The sequence below is a fragment of the Brugia malayi genome (genome assembly GCF_000002995.4).
Source record: "Brugia malayi strain FR3 genome assembly, contig: Bm_v4_Chr1_scaffold_001, whole genome shotgun sequence".
Taxonomy (NCBI): Eukaryota; Metazoa; Nematoda; class Chromadorea; order Rhabditida; family Onchocercidae; genus Brugia; species Brugia malayi.
Window position 1 is genome coordinate 11,497,411 of NW_025062475.1, and position 16,601 is coordinate 11,514,011.

Genomic DNA, 16,601 nt, shown 5'->3' on the forward strand with positions numbered 1-16,601 from the left:
TAAAAATATAAGTTGTAGCATTATTATTGATAACAAATTCGGAAGTGATAATTTCTGATAAATTTTGGAGAGTGTTAGCTGTATTAAAAAGGTCATTGTTGTGCTGTCATTGGTAGGAGAAGATGACCAAAGATGGACCAACCAGTTAGTTAAATCCATTGATCGAATTACAACACAATGATGTATATACAAATCAACAGTTATACTATCTCTAGGCTATCACATACTACGATGCATCTCTCTCCCTTATATTCTCTTGTATTAATCTGTTATGTATATCATTTGTCAGGTACTTTTGTGGTGTGGTACCTTGATGATACCATACAATACAATTTATTTGCTTTTTCTTGTTGTAATTTTTGATTAGTGACATTGCAGACTACATATTTATGCGGGCAGGGTACACACACTATGCTACCAGAGGTAACAAGAAAGTGGAGGAGTAGCTATAGCAGCATTTCATCTACCACTCACCTTATCATCCAGAATAGATCCGACCTCCTCGTCCATTAGTTTCAGTTTCCGATGGAGACAAGAACAGATGAGTAAAATGATGATAGGTCGACAGACAGACACACACTCCCCACACACACCCACACACATACACACACACACACACACACACAGACAGAGCCATACACAACGATTACTTCTTGCAGTGGTTAGTGATTGCTCTAATTGAAGAGCCTTAAGAATTGAAGAGCAACTGTCTCACTTTCTTCTCACTTACATTTTTTACTTATTTTCCTTTTTGTTGCTGTAATAGCAATTCTTAATTCTTCAAAAGATTAACCTTTGACTCTACTGTATTATTTCAAATATTATTTCATTGAAGCATTTATTATGTTAGCCTTTAATTCAAAATATTAAAATTGCTATGTAAAATTGTTTAAATCTAGAAAAACAGATGATGAAAAATAAATTTATCATATGGGAAAAGGTTTTGCTATCTGTAATGGCTATAAATTTGATGGAATGATATTTATATATCAGACATTGGTATAGTCATAAATCGTTTAAAGCTAGGTTATGATGACTCATTTCATCAAAACTGTAATTTGTGATTAGCTTTAGGAACAGAATTTTGTAATGCGTCACTAGGAATGTTCAAATTTTTGTGCTTCAGTTACGGATCCGGTTAAAGGCTAACAAACGGGTGTAAATCATGTGATCTTCTAACTTGATCAAATGTAAAAATAGAATGACTTCCGATATAATTATCATTATGATGAATTTTGTCTTTCTCTCCTGTTCTGTATTACTCCGTATTACTTAATCCGGAACTCTCATCTTGCATTCCTTTTCATATCAGGAAAAGGAGACTGAAAGTATGATGATTTATTTTCGATCAATTACACTGCTTGTATCAATTTATCCGATTTTTTTTTTTTAAATGCTTTATTAAATTTTAAAATTAAAAATGCTAAGGTTCCTCCAAAATTTCAGAATACTTTTTTATCTACCAACAAAATTTTTATTTTGAAGTCATTGGATAAAATATGCTTAATCGACCAGTTCTAACGATGCTACTTTTCCTTCCAGTATCGGTTTTTCTGATGGTTTTTGCGGTCATCGTAACTTCTTTAAACGGTTTAATCCAAAACTAATCAGTTCGCATTCATTTTAAATAATTTTAATTTTTATTACTTGATTGATTCTATCTTTTTATGAAATATGATCGACTTTTAAAGAATTTGCATCAGTAATAATACGTCCAATAAATGCTTAAATTATTTGTACTAAAAGTTTAATTTAAATGATTGACTCTATTTTTTATGAAATATGATCCATTTATTAGCTTATCAGTGAATTTTATCAATGAATTATAAGCCTGGAATTCACTCTTTATCACTCCGGTCATTATCAGGATAATTCCTTTCACTAACAGTGATCCCTTTCATCGTAATACTGATATCTGATTCAAAGAGATACAATGATATGATTGAATCACATAAATTCATAATTTCTGAAATGAAATTGTTAAATGCTAAATTTGAATTTAGTAAGAAGACATGGTTATTCTGAATAAATTCAACGTGAAATTACTTGAAACGATGTATAAAATGAAAACAGAATATTTTATTTTGTTCTTAACATTTTATTGAACACAAAATATATTTATTTTTTATTCATAATCAAGTGTGCAAAGCATAAGTTTTTTTTCAAAATTCTCTAACTTTTTGCTAAGAATTTACTTTGTGCAAAACATAAATTTACTTTGGCAGAATGCTTCATTAAAATATGAATTTTTGTTAACATTTTGACTTACTGCTGAAATTTGTTTCGAATATACTTTATCAGAACAAATTGCGTTCTTCACATTTCATGAAATAGCGACATTCCACTTCCTTAATAATGATTTATTGATTTTTATCTCAATTACTTATTGCAGTTAGCGCTGTTTAATCGCTATGAGAGATCGTTGGTTGACGAGGCTTGGATGGTGTCGCATGATATGCCTCTCAACAACGATTTTCATTGTTGGGGCACAAGAATTTACTACTGATGATGGTATTTATGCACTATTTTCTCTTATCTTCAAAATGATTTGATTATTCCGGAAAATTGTCACTTAAAAACTTACTGGATTCTAGGAATGACTTGAATCCATGAATTTTTTATACATTAAAAAAAAAGGAAAAAAAGATATTTTTGGAAGTTTCAATTTGTGAATAATTTGTTGTGTAAAAAAATCATAATATTCATCTGTTCATCAAATTAAAGTCATAAATTATTTTTCACGTGACCTATCCAAAACACGCTAATGTTATCTATTAACTTCAATAGCTCGCATAAATGTTAAGTTATTCAATAATTTAAACTGTAATTATTACCATTGAATTGAATTGGTATTAAATATAATGAATTAAATATGCATATAATAGTTTTCTATTGCAGCAACATCAGAAATAGTTGAATCAAAGAAAGATTTCCCGTGTTATTCTTTACCTCGTGAAAATTACACATGTAGTGCATGCATTCAGTTCCACGATACGTGCGCCTGGTGTAGTAAAGCAGTATGTTTTGGTTTATTATATTAATAATCAATTGAAGCATGCTGTATTGCATATTTTAATATATCATTGTGAGTTAAATTTAACCTTGAATAAAATTTATGTAAATTATGATGGCTTTTTTTTTCTGAAACGAACAAAAATGTCAAATTTTTTTTTTCCTAGGATTTCGACAACGAAAATCAACATCCGCGATGTGATAGTTTAGAGAGGCTTATTGAACATGGTTGTCCAGAATTTGAAATTGAAAATCCTAAAACAACAGTGAGAACAACAGAGGTTTGTTTAATTAGCAGGGATCTTCAACCGTTATTGGCGTTATTTTTGAATAATTAGAGATATCTTAAGGCGGATAATAAAAGCAAAAACTGGACTATGGTTTATATAAGTATATCGTCTATAAATGTTTCACTCTTGCATTTTTCATGCATTTTTACATATTGAAGTTTACAGCTTAAAATAAGCAACTAAAAAGAAAAAGACATGTGAATAGTATTATATATATTGAAGTTTTTATTTTATTATAGAATGTTGAATTGAGTAATGCCGGTGATGCAGCAAGTGAAGAAGAAGCAGTTCAGTTACGGCCACAGCATATGGTTGTCAATATACGACCCAGTAAATTGCTTTATTTTTCTGATGAACTTTTTGACGTTTCAATTTGTGCTATTAAAATTTTAATTTCTTGTGGTAAGCGAACTGTAGCTTCTACTGAAAAAAACTCTTTGAAGGCTTTCATATGCGTCAACTTTTGTTTTTCTTCTTTTTTTTTTTTTTTTTTTTTTTTTTTGCAAATGGTGCTGTATTCCTTGACTTCATTAATTTTTTAGAAACATTTTTGATTACACATAAGTTTTCAGAGGCACGTGTTCGATTTCAAGTAACCTATCGACAAGCTGTGGATTATCCAGTTGACTTATATTATTTGATGGATCTATCTTATTCTATGAAAGATGATAAACAAAAGTTGTCTGAATTGGGCGATTTGTTAGGTAAAATATTTTCCAGACATATTTCAGAATAAATCTTTGGCTTCATTTATGACGGAATAATCGGTTTCTGGTAATGACCTGTTTTTTCTTTTTCAGCTGAACGAATGAAAGCAATCACCAAGAACTTTAGGCTTGGATTCGGTTCTTTTATTGACAAGAAACTTATGCCATTTGTAGATCCTCGTCCTGAAAAGTAAGTTTAAAAATGATAACATAAAAAAATGATAACCCATGCGTTGTGTTGCGTTATTTTCTTTGAAAAGGTCATTGCGGATAAGTTATATTTATTAATAAATTCCGTATCTATTTTTTATCAAGATTTCTAATTAACATTTTTAAATTTCCATTTCTGTCCTTTAGCATAATTTGCATTTCAGACAGTTATCACCGTGTCCAGAGCAATGTGCGCAACCATATGGTTTCAAAAATCAAATGAGTCTTACGATGGATACAAATAGATTTTCAGTAAATTATTCATAACATTTGTTTTTACTTAAAAGTTTAACATGCGGACAATTTCTTTTTCCAGTATTCATAAGTTATTAACTAAATAAGAACTCGATTTTTCATCATTCTTGATTTTTATTAAGTCATTATTAGTAATTTGTGGTGATTTCCTCACGTTTTTCTCGCTACCAGTTTGTTACACTCTGTTTTTAAATACAACAAAGTAACCTTAAAAATTTTTTTTTAAACTGTTGAAAAAGTTTATTATGCTGCATCATTTTTTTTTTTTTTTTTTTTTAGAAAGAAGTCGAGGAAGCTGAAATATCGGGAAATCTAGATGCTCCAGAAGGTGGCTTTGACGCTGTTTTGCAGGCTTTAACTTGTAATGTAAGTAGACTTTTTTTTTTATTCCTTATTATTTCTTATTTTTATTAGTCAAAATAAAACTGACAAAATAATCAACGAATCAATTATAGTTTATAGATTGATATGTTTTAGGGTATTTTGCTAGGTTAACTTATCTCTTACTTTATTACAATGTGATATTTGAGGATAATGAATAATATGCATTGTATATAAAGAATTAAATATTTTATGCGGCTATAGTACGTGTTATTATAATGCACTACATAGAAGTGCAACTCATTCCAATTAAGCAGAATAATCGAAGATTGTATGTATAAAATTTGAATTGTTGGATATTAATTAGTCTTATTCAATCTTTTAAATTTCAGAATAGTATTGGTTGGCGTGAACGTGCTCGAAAAATGATCGTATTCTCTACAGATGCTGGTTTTCATTACGCAGGGGATGGACGGGTATTTTTTCCATATATTTATTATATACATACATTAGTTTCATCTTAAGAAGCTTGCTGATTCTACTGCCATTTCATGGGTTCCTATTGAAGTTTCGAAGTTGTTGAAAGGTATACAAGGTTTTTTCGAAGTGTTTCAAACTTTCATACTTGAACAATTTAATTGGTTTAGATGGCCGGTGTTGTAGTACCGAATGATGGACAATGTCATTTGGACAGCCAAGGATACTACACGAAATCACTTGATCAGGATTACCCCTCTGTTGCTTTGTTACATCAGAAAATCAAAGAAAGAAAGGCGAATTTAATTTTTGCCGTTACTGAGAAAAATAAAGATCTTTACAAGCAGGTGAGTAAAATTTCCAGTTGATTTAAAAAAAAAAAAAAAAAAAAAAACTTTTGGGATTTATTTATTAATACATAACGTGATATAATGTGGTTTCACGGCTTGATTTAAACTGGTTACATCTGACTATTCGAGCTCACCATTTTTCGGATTTAATGGAGCCGTGTGATGAGTGCTTATGTAAGCATCCTATAAATAATCGCTATTATATCATGTTTTATGTAGTTTCACCTCGTCGCGATATTTTATAACTTTTTTTGTTCTCAGTTCTTGAAATCATTAATCTTTAATAGTTATTCACCCTCTTTATTATAATTTAAGCTCAGTGATGCTTTACCTGATGTAAGCAGTTCGGTTGGTGTACTGGCCGATGATTCTAGAAACATCGTTTCTCTTATCGAAGAGGAATACAATAAAATTTCCCAAAAAATCATTATGGTTGATAACGCTAATGCAAGCCAAGGATTGAGATTATCATATCGTTCGAGATGTTTGGAGTAAGTTTTCCGTTACTTTCATTTTCTACATTTTTATTTCAAAACTAGTCTTTTCAAAATTTCTCAACAAAATTCACCAATTCTACTATTATTTTTACCTTTTTGCAAACCTGAAAAGAAATTCTTGGACTGTGGTTTATTTCCAGTGGGCATACTCTTAAGGAAACAAATGTTTGTGATGGAATCAAAGTTGGTGATGAAGTTTCGTTCGAAGTTACCCTAGAAGCAACGCACTGCGTGAAAGAACGTGATTTTAATTTAAAGATTGGACCAAGTGGTCTTGATGAGACTCTTCAAGTTGATGTTCATGTACAATGTGACTGCGATTGTGAAACCGATGTGAGTATTTCTTTACTGTCAAAGTTCTTGAATTTCTTTTATTTAAATTTTGTCAACATTTGTCAAATTATTCTTAAATTTTGACAAAATCTGTCAAAATGTTACTTAGATCTATAAAAAATGTTACTTGGATATGAATGCAATCGACTCATAGGCAGAAATTTACTACATGTTATGTGCATCATACATAAATAATAAGAGATTTATCACGAATAATTGCTATGCACCGTTCTCTGTCCTTGTGATTTAATTGGTCCTGAATGATGCAGTAATTTTATAGAGAGTTGTGTACAATTCCCCGATATGTCATGGGAAAGGTGATTTGGTATGTGGTGTTTGCATATGTCATGGAACAAATGTTGGAAGACATTGCGAATGTGACGCACCTGGTCTTTCAACTGTTGCTTTGGATGCAAAATGTAAAAGGTAACAATTATTGTTTTTTTATGACATTATTCTGCAGCTTTTCAAGGAATGAAAGCTTATGTGCTGGAAAGTTACAGGTGTAGTATGATCATGCAGTTTTGTCATCTTTCAGTATTCTAATTCTGAGAATTGATTTTGAGACTTTATCTTTTAAAGTTTTTAGGACAAATGAAAGTGCTATTTGTGAAGGTCGAGGAGTTTGCAACTGTGGTGTTTGTGAATGTTTCGAACGTGATGTAAGTTCACATCTTTACCTTCTTAGTTTTGGAGTTAAAAAAAGAATTTTATCATGAAATTTTATACCTTCTGGAAAATACTTTTGTATTGTGTGTATGTTAATATTTTCTGTAATACTCATCCTTGATTGTTCATTGTTGAAATTTTTCGTTTCTAAGCTGTATTAAATTTTTCACTATTCATTTTGACCATAAACTTTTTAACTGTTCTGTGCTTGTCAATGTGTGAAATATATGAAATTCAAAATTGAGAGAAAAAATTTGCATTTCTTAACAGTCTTCACTTCAGAATATGAATGAGAAAATTTCGGGTCAGTTTTGTGAATGTGATAATTTCAATTGTCCACGACATGATCGTAAAATCTGTGCTGGACATGGTACTTGTGACTGTGGGCAGTGCACATGCAAGCCCGGTTGGACAGGTAATTTTTTTTATTACTTGAAATTTTATTGCATTACGAATGAATTCTATGATATTGAGTACTTTTTTTTTTTCTTTTTTACCAGAGGTCGTCGATTTGATTATACTATGACCTGATTGCATGAATTCAATAAACTAATTTGCAACAGTGTTGCAGGTCGAGCATGTGAATGTCCGTTAAGCTTGGATAGCTGTATGGCTGCGAATGGTAAAGTATGCAACGGACAAGGTGAATGTATTTGCGGACGTTGTCGCTGCTTCAGTGATGGTCCAGGAAATCGTTATTCCGGTCCCAAATGTGAAATTTGTCCTGTTAGTTAAACAAATTCATCACTTTTTTTTTTCTGAAATTAAAATTTTTCATCCTTACGATTGAGAACATTGATGTATTTATTATCCACCTATCCACCTTCATTTCATTGACGGAGTATGTTGATAATAGGACGAGGCTTTCAAATTTGATTCAGATTATATACTTTGAAACTGTATTGATATTTTTTATCAATAATAATATTTTTTATGGATTTGTTTTCATTTTCTATCTGGTTTCCTATTAAATCCTCAATACTGTTCAAAATTCCAATAATTTTTAGACTTGTCCATCTAAATGTGTGGAACATAAACCTTGTGTCATGTGTCAACAGTGGCAAACTGGTCCGTACAATGAAACTCAGTGTGACGAGTGTACTTTTACCGTTATACCTGTTAAGGAATTACCAGGTTATCATTTTATCATAGTAAGGTTAACATATTATTATAAAAAGTTTATTGCAGTAAACATTAAGATTATAAGTATGGAAAAAGTTGCTTTAGTATTTGAATTTGTTATTAAAGGATTTATTTACAATAACTGTTTGTTTTCTTAAAAAATAAAAGAAATATTGTAGTGTTAAATGACACAACTGAATGTCAATTTGTCGATCCATCAGATGATTGTACATTCTATTTCCTTTATTACGAGGATCAAAGAACTGATAATCTAACGGTATGGGTGAAAGAAGAAAAAGGTATGTCAATTGTTAAGCTTACAGTTTGTCATAGCTACTCTGTGAGTGATTCACTTCTTTTATAGTTCTTTTTAGATGGCTTAAATTAAAGGTAAAAGTTCTGTAATTATATTTTAATATATTCTGTTAAACATAGATTGGGATTCATGGGATGCAGTTTGATAAATAATTTCTCGAGATTGAAGTCATGAGTGGCTTTTTTGACTATAGTTGACATTTCGCTATGTAAATGACTAAATTAATTTACATGAAATTTTCACTGATGTCTTAGTTTTCTTAATGTAGTGAGTTGATCTGAAGTACTCAAAGAATGATACTAATTTAGATTGCCCACCACCAGTGCCAGTACTTGCTATTGTTCTTGGTGTCATAGCTGGTATTGTCATACTGGGATTGATTCTGCTTTTGGTCTGGAAATTGTTAACTGTTCTCCATGATCGTGCCGAATTTGCGAAGTTTGACAGCGAAAGATTACTAGCGAAATGGGATACTGTATGCTTTTTTTGCATTTCTTTTTTCAATTCTTGAATTTTTTCCAATGAAATGATGAGTAAAACTTATCTCGTTTTACCTTGCATTATGTTGCATGAGTGGTTCAAAATATTGACAAAATATTTATTTTTCGTCTTTTAATATTATTAAGATTCAGTTAGAGGAAAAGAAATGAATGCTGTAGTGATAGAACTGAGACATTTATTAATTTCAGAATGAAAATCCTATTTATAAACAAGCAACGACGACGTTTAAGAATCCTGTGTACGTGGGAAATAATACAATGAAAAATAAATAGGCACTAAGAAGAAGGTAATTGTGAATATTCTTTGATACTTGACAAATTCATATATACTTAATTTTCGAAAATTTGTGCATTTGCTATGTAAAGTTATTCATCCGTTTTGGGATTTAAGTCTTTCTGGAGAACTGAGAACTTTTAGTTTGGAAATTAACAAGTATATGTTTGATCTCTGAATTGTTCTTGTTGAATTTCGAGCTATAAATTTCTGTCAGAAAATTAGAAGTGTTTTTTACTTGACAGGCTTTTTTGCTGCCATTGATTTTTCTTTACTTTTGTATACTGTCTAATCAATTGTTCTTCCATTGAAAAGTTTTTGCCTGCTAACTTTCTTCCATAATCTAAATATTATTGAATTATTTAATCGCTCAGATTATTTTAGATTTTTCATAATTGTTAATGTCCTTTTCAAAAAAATTACTTCATCGCTCAGACTATGATGCTTTTATGTTATTAAATTATTTCGAGCAGGTTTCTTTTTCTTTTAATCCGTAGGTTCTGTTGATATAGAACACAGCTTCGCAAGCCAACTAAGTAAAAAGATTAATCTTTTTGGAAAAAGTTAAAACTGAAAATTTTTAAAAAATGAAAGAAATTGGTGATTTCTACCTTCATGGATTTTCACCTTTCGAAGATTTAATACATTCGAAAAATGTGTTGAATGTTTACTTAAAAAAAGAAAAAAATTTATTTTTGCACTTCAAATTTTGCCAGACGTATGTAATTAAACAGGGCATTATGCTTTTCTTACTTTTCAACTGTGCCATTATTCATTTAGCTAATACTTCCATTTTTTTTTTTTTTTTTTTTTTTTTTTTTGCGCTACACACATATAGTTTTTATGCAAATATAAATGAATTCCATCATTTGAGCATCTGTTAGAAGAAATTTTATCTCATTTATATGCGTTCAGGCACCGTGAGGCGATATCTTATTGATTTTTCTTTTTTTTTTTTTTTGTATTTTAATTGGTTTGTATATATTCAGAATTATTATTGTTATTATTTTATATAGACTCTGAACTTTCTGCAAAATATTTATGATTTTATTAAATTTATATATTATTCGTGTATTTTTTTCTTTGAGCTTATCAGGTAATAGAAATTGATAAATCATCTTGCACTCTATAAATACAATAAAGAAATGTTCAGCGGATCTTTTATAAAATTTTGAAAAATTTTCGTATTGGACAAAGACAAAACAAATATGCAAATTATCGAAAAAAAACTGCAATTTTTAAAAGAGGCAGAATGAGATAGATGCTAATTATTGTTGAGCTTAATGGAGTTGTCGGACGATATGTGGAATGTCATCTTCAGCTATTTGGATGTCACGGCGAGGGCTAACATCGCTTCTGTAAATAAACGGCTTAGTAAGTGGCATCGAAGTCTTTATTTTATTGAATTACTCTCCTGAAGTAAATTCAACGAGGAATTTTAGTTTCCTTTTCTAAAAAAAGGACTGCATAATTACACGGAGTGGTAATACAATAATTAATCCTTCCTTTTTAATGACATTTTTTAAATGACTCAAGAATTTGTTAAAATACTTGTCCAGGTTCATTGTTTTCTACATGGATTGATATTACAATGCTTTCCATTAAGCAAGATAATTTGTGTATTGCTGGTGACAATTTTAAATGTATAACAAAATGTGATCTAAAGGTAAATGCAGTTAACATTTATCAAGACAGTTTAATGATTATTTGACAAATATGAAAAGAAATTTAAAAGTTTTTGTCCATTTGACTAATAATTATCTGAATGGGAATGCTTCTTTCAATTTAACTCCAAACTTAAATTAATTAATTAACCAGTAATGCTCATCACATTCATATTAATTAAGAATTAAAGTTTCTAAATTTATAGTTAGTCCTTCAACATTGTCCAAATTTGAATAATATCAATATTCAAGCAATACGGGATGAGAATTATTTGAAACAATTATCTAAAGTAGAACACCTCAGTGTTCTTACTATAGCAAGTTCTGCATTTAAGTAAGTTAAGTAAGATTCTTTTTTTTTCTTCTTTTTCACTCCCTGTTGTAGATACAGGGATAAAGTGATAACAACACATGATAATTTTAGATTTGTTATCAATTTGATTAATCATTTATCACAAATCAATAGATATAGAACAAACTCATTGACAATAGTTAAGATATTTTACTTTTCCTAACAAGTTTATTCAAAGTTTTGATGAGTAACAGTGAAAAATATGTGTGTTAGTATATGATAGATTTGCAATTTGATTAATAGTAACATGCTAGCATTAATAATATAACACATTATTTATTATTATTACTATTATTATTAGTATTATCATTATCATTATTATTATTATTATTATTATTATTATTATTATTATTATTATTATTATTATTATTATTATTATTATTATTATTATTATTATTATTATTATTATTATTATTATTATTATTATTATTATTATTGCCATTACTCTTGCTATTTTATTATTATTATTAATTTTCAGCAAATTATACGAATTATTTTTTGAGTACTAAGATGAAACAATGAAAGAAGAGTACATTTAGATGTAAATAAAATATTAAAAAATAATTTTATTTTGAACAAATCTTTAAAGAAAAAAGAAATTTGCAGTTCATTGAGTTTCTCATGCCTTAATACATTATGCATGAAAAAACTTCGCAAATTATGCATATTACAACGTTATGATGAATTAAAAACCATACAAAATATACTACAACAAAGTCAATTAATGCGAATTATTACTGCGCCATTAGTTTCCATACAACTTAGTGGCATTGTATTAAAACCAAACATTTTCAATGAATTATGTAATGCATTGAAAGAAACTCTCAGTGAGTTACTTATTTGTGGTGCATTGTGTAATCCACCAGATTTTGATCAGTATATCACATCAATTGGTATGTTTTATAATTTCATCTAAGAGTTTTAATAATCTAACAAAATTTAAAATATTCCAATGCACTAATAATATCTTTCCGTTTCTTTTAACTTTTTTTTTTCTTTTTTTTTTATAACAAATATTTGTTATAAATTGTTAGAGATAATAAATGAAAAATGATTTTATTGATATCATTTTGATAGATATTTGTATTTCAATCATTACAGCACAAAAAAAATGCATAGAGAGAATTTTAATATTAATAATGTTTTGATGTAAAGCTTACTTAGAAAAATCTAAAAGCTTAAACAATAGGCTATTTTTAAATTTTATACATCTCTTTGAAATCTATCCAAGACATGATAGTATTATTAGTGATATAATGATAAAATTATTAATTTAGGAACATTAATTCATCTAAAAATACTCGATATTCCACCATCATTATTCTCGTGCTGTCATCGCGCATTACCACAAAAAATGTTTATTTTAAAAACATTAAACCTAAAAAAGATCTCCGTTTATGTGCATTACTATAGCGCATCAAATATTGCTCAATTTTTGAGTACAATGCCAAAAACATTGGAAGAATTAATAATATTTCGTACCACTGAACTTGATCAAATGACATGGTCAAGAGATTTTGAAAAATTACCATATAAGGTTAATGAATAATTTGTTATTAACTTGTGAAAATAATCATGAAAATGATGCTGCTCTTTCAATCTTTCTTTAATTCATTTCAATCTAATTAAAACATGATTTAGAGAGAGAAAAAAATTTACTACAAAAGTAAGTTAAATTGAACATTTATAATAAGTATTAAATTTGATAAAAAAAGAGTAATATTGTGTAGTGGAAAATGAAACAATCAGAAATGATTGATTATTATTGAGGTTTATCTCTGTCGTCTTGATGATGTAATTTTTGAACAATCATGGATGTGTGATCGTAATGAACTACTTAGTCATACATTATGGTTACCACCATACGATCATGTTCATAATTTCTCGAGATTAGATATTCCGGTTAGTAAAGTTTTTATTTTCAAAAAAAAAAAAATTGTTATTAGGAGAAATTACTGTATTGAATACTAAAAACTATTAACTGAATCATAATTTAAGAAATTTACTAAAATTAGTGAATGGACCAAAAAAAACAAGAAAAAGTGATAACTTATTTAGGCTGAATGGTATCAAGATGTGTTTAGTACTATTAGGGAAATGAATAATCAGGAAGCTGTTACTACTGCTCAATCAAATTCTGTTTCAACTAGTCGGAGTGAATTTGTTGATTTATCTCCAAGGTCCTTTTTTTTTAATGAAAAAAATTTTTTTAAATATTATAAGCTGAAACATAAAATCAATGTCTATTTAGAACTGACTATAATTCGAGAGTACATTCATTTTGCAATGTTTATAGCTGCAAAAACAAAGCAAAAATGACAAAATCCCTAACGTTACCAACCACAAACAAACATTTTGTTAATAACCGCCGATTAAATTTAGTTTATGAAAAAATGAAAACAAAAAGTTGCAGCAATGAAGATGCAGCAGTTACGAGTAATATTAGTGCACAAACAGTTCAATCTTTTGTGGAAGACGGCCGAGGATGAAGAAGCAATTAATTCTGATTCGTTAATGTTTTCTGGATCAATCATAATTTTTTTACATATTCCTCTTCAAATCCGAATTTTGGAAAAGAACATTCGAAATGGCGAGTAAGATTAAATTAATTTATAATTGTCTAATGCTTTATGAAGTTATCCAATTAGTTTGAGCATTATATCTCCCTTAGAGCTTAAATGAATATAAAATATGCATATAAAACATGCCGCAAATACCTTTCACAAAAAATTTCCAATGAAAATTGCTATATCATTCTCTTCAATTTATATTTAATACAAGAGTTTCTACTGCAAGGAACCTTCGATCTACCAAATATTGAACTGCAGGAAACAAAAAAGATTAAAATTCAGAATTAACTTTTGTACAAAACCTTTACTGTTATCAATACTACACTGTGTACAAAGCATACATTATACAAATAATCCTTAATTGCAAGAACGATGTAAGCATGAACCAGAAATAAATATGGCCTATTCAGATAATCTTAGCATGAAAACAAAGAGAATCAGAGCCGCACAAACATTTTCTATGTAATTAACTTCCATTATTACACTTACATAATCGTTTAATCACTATTTTATCAACCAACTTATCCACATTTTTGAAGTTGAAGTCGGAAATAGATACTGCATGACTTCTTACATTCACAACAACTGCAGCATATTCAGTATTTTGAAACGAATCAAAATATATTATTAGAATTGTTTTCTGGTTCATTTAGTAGGTCGATCAAATAGTCTTTTAAAACTAATTTCTTAATGAAGAATAGTACAACAATCAGCCGGTAAAATTTGCTTAACCTAACGATAAAGATATTCAGCTTGTAAGTTTGCAGCTAATTCTGGCTCCCATCGATCACCATTCAACAAAAGTTTTTCTTTGTTATATAGCAGCTCTTCATGAGTCTCCGTTGAGTATTCAAAATTCGGACCCTAGAAAAACAATCTGAACGTAACATACAAAAAATAAACACAGTTATGAGTAAACATTAGTATAGCCATGATATTAAACAAGTATGGATGTGATGATAGCATATATATATATATGAAACACGAAAGAAAAAATCATTATATGAAAAGAAAAAAAATAAGAAATAGAATACCTCAACAATGGCATCAACTGGACAAGCCTCCTGACATAAACCACAATAAATACATTTTGTCATGTCAATATCATAACGAGTAGTTCGCCGACTTCCATCGGGCCTTGCTTCAGCCTCAATCGTTATTGCCTGGAACCAGGAAAGAAATGATTTTAAAAATTGTTGAATAAATTATCGCTCAAAAAAAAAAAAAAAAAAAAAATCAGCGTCAGTGAAAAAAATGATTTATTTCCAGCAATTAGAAAGTAACATGAGACACTGCTCAAAAAAAGAAGTCTAAAATTTTATTAGTGAAATTATCAATTCAGCATCCACTATAGTATCGGTGATTCAAAATGCTTCTGGAACCCCGTCAATGATTCGAAAACTTCCGTAGAGAAGAAAAAGGGATGAGACAAATACAACTCTCAATACTATACAATTAAGAAGAAATACTATATACTTGTGCCGGACATATTGCTTCGCATAGTTTGCAGGCTATGCAGCGTTCTTCACCGGATGGATACCTCCGAAGTGCATGCTCACCACGAAAACGCGAGCTCAAAGGACCTTTCTCGAATGGATAATTTATTGTTGCAGGCTCCATAAAGTAATGACCAACAATTATACCCATACCTGAAAAGTATACCATGAAAAGATCGATTATAAGAAAGAACAATGAAATACTCCAGAATTGGATTTCACGGGCATAACAGCAGTAAATATTGGGCAAAATAACTTCATGAGATTATGAAATAATTCCACATTTAATTCAATTTTACCCTATGCATACCTCTTATAAGCTCTGTCATGAACATATAATGCATTGCTTTGCGGAAATCACCCAGCAGTGTTCCGTCGGATTTCGCTGATTCAGCAACATACTCTGCAATCTAGTCAATTTGAAATAATTTCTTAGCAAACATTTAAGGTTTTATGATCTGTCAATTTTTAATGATATTAACACATTGCATTAAACTCCTGATGAGTTTTTCATTATATATCTTTACCGAAATCAATGGTTATTATATATATCAGAAAGAAAAAAAAAGAGAACTTACACTAGAATTCTGAGATATGGTAAACTTTAAACATCTGATAATAAATCGATATTGCAATTTATATTTCTTGAAAAAAATTAAATTCTAATACTCAAAAAAAAAAAAAAAAAAAAAAAATGGATTAATTTTTAAAAGAACCCATTCATTTACTTACTGTATGTTGTGCGAATTTGCGAACAGTTTGCTGGAAATGGAAGTTTACTGAGAATGTTCCCAGAGTGATATGCCAAGCAAAACCATGAACGCATATCTGCAAGGGAATAGTGTCCAAGTTAGATAAAGGAGTAAGTTTGGCAATGCTATGTGGAATATTCAGTAATAAGTAGTAAGTATTAAAACAACTTCATAGATTTACATCGAAAATGCATCCTCAAATATTATCCAACATTAATCTTACACATTCCTAACCTACAGATAAAGTACGATATTTGAAAAAGTAAATCAAAAAAAAAAAATGATAGATAAATCGATACTTATATTGCCTAATAAAAATCAAATACTAATACTTAAGAAGAAATGTACGATTTTATAAAACTCATAGAAAAACACATTATTCCCTTATAAAATCTTTGTTGTCCATCATATTTCACTCTTACATCAGCTTTCGC

At 29.2% G+C, this 16,601-nt stretch overlaps 4 protein-coding genes across 4 annotated transcripts; 3 read left to right on the plus strand and 1 right to left on the minus strand.

Moving 5' to 3' along the window:
• Positions 1-1,499: 1,499 nt before the first annotated feature.
• Bm498 (Uncharacterized protein) lies at positions 1,500-2,406 on the plus strand (the record flags this gene model as incomplete). The annotated part of the gene is made up of 2 exons (XM_043077519.1): positions 1,500-1,590; positions 2,393-2,406. 2 exons carry the CDS (start codon positions 1,500-1,502, stop codon positions 2,404-2,406), a joined length of 105 nt encoding a protein of 34 aa, XP_042933453.1.
• Positions 2,407-2,411: 5 nt separating this feature from the next.
• Bma-pat-3 (Integrin beta pat-3 precursor, putative) lies at positions 2,412-9,332 on the plus strand (the record flags this gene model as incomplete). Its single annotated transcript, XM_001895575.2, has 20 exons — positions 2,412-2,511; positions 2,899-3,017; positions 3,180-3,293; positions 3,542-3,632; positions 3,875-4,006; positions 4,103-4,199; positions 4,384-4,471; positions 4,754-4,840; positions 5,188-5,271; positions 5,443-5,619; positions 5,938-6,113; positions 6,260-6,452; positions 6,733-6,878; positions 7,042-7,114; positions 7,404-7,536; positions 7,693-7,847; positions 8,129-8,255; positions 8,423-8,542; positions 8,868-9,034; positions 9,249-9,332. The coding sequence occupies 20 exons, from the start codon at positions 2,412-2,414 to the stop codon at positions 9,330-9,332; spliced, it is 2,463 nt and encodes an 820-aa protein (XP_001895610.2).
• A 1,284-nt stretch (positions 9,333-10,616) lies between these two features.
• Bm10040 (Uncharacterized protein) lies at positions 10,617-13,838 on the plus strand (the record flags this gene model as incomplete). The annotated part of the gene is made up of 8 exons (XM_043077520.1): positions 10,617-10,707; positions 10,893-11,008; positions 11,204-11,331; positions 11,956-12,242; positions 12,627-12,886; positions 13,120-13,251; positions 13,408-13,529; positions 13,763-13,838. The coding sequence occupies 8 exons, from the start codon at positions 10,617-10,619 to the stop codon at positions 13,836-13,838; spliced, it is 1,212 nt and encodes a 403-aa protein (XP_042933454.1).
• An 813-nt stretch (positions 13,839-14,651) lies between these two features.
• On the minus strand, positions 14,652-16,241 carry Bm5876 (NADH-ubiquinone oxidoreductase 23 kDa subunit, mitochondrial precursor, putative; the record flags this gene model as incomplete). The annotated part of the gene is made up of 5 exons (XM_001895573.2): positions 14,652-14,783; positions 14,954-15,082; positions 15,396-15,568; positions 15,726-15,818; positions 16,148-16,241. 5 exons carry the CDS (start codon positions 16,239-16,241, stop codon positions 14,652-14,654), a joined length of 621 nt encoding a protein of 206 aa, XP_001895608.1.
• Between the last annotated feature and the right edge of the window lie 360 nt (positions 16,242-16,601).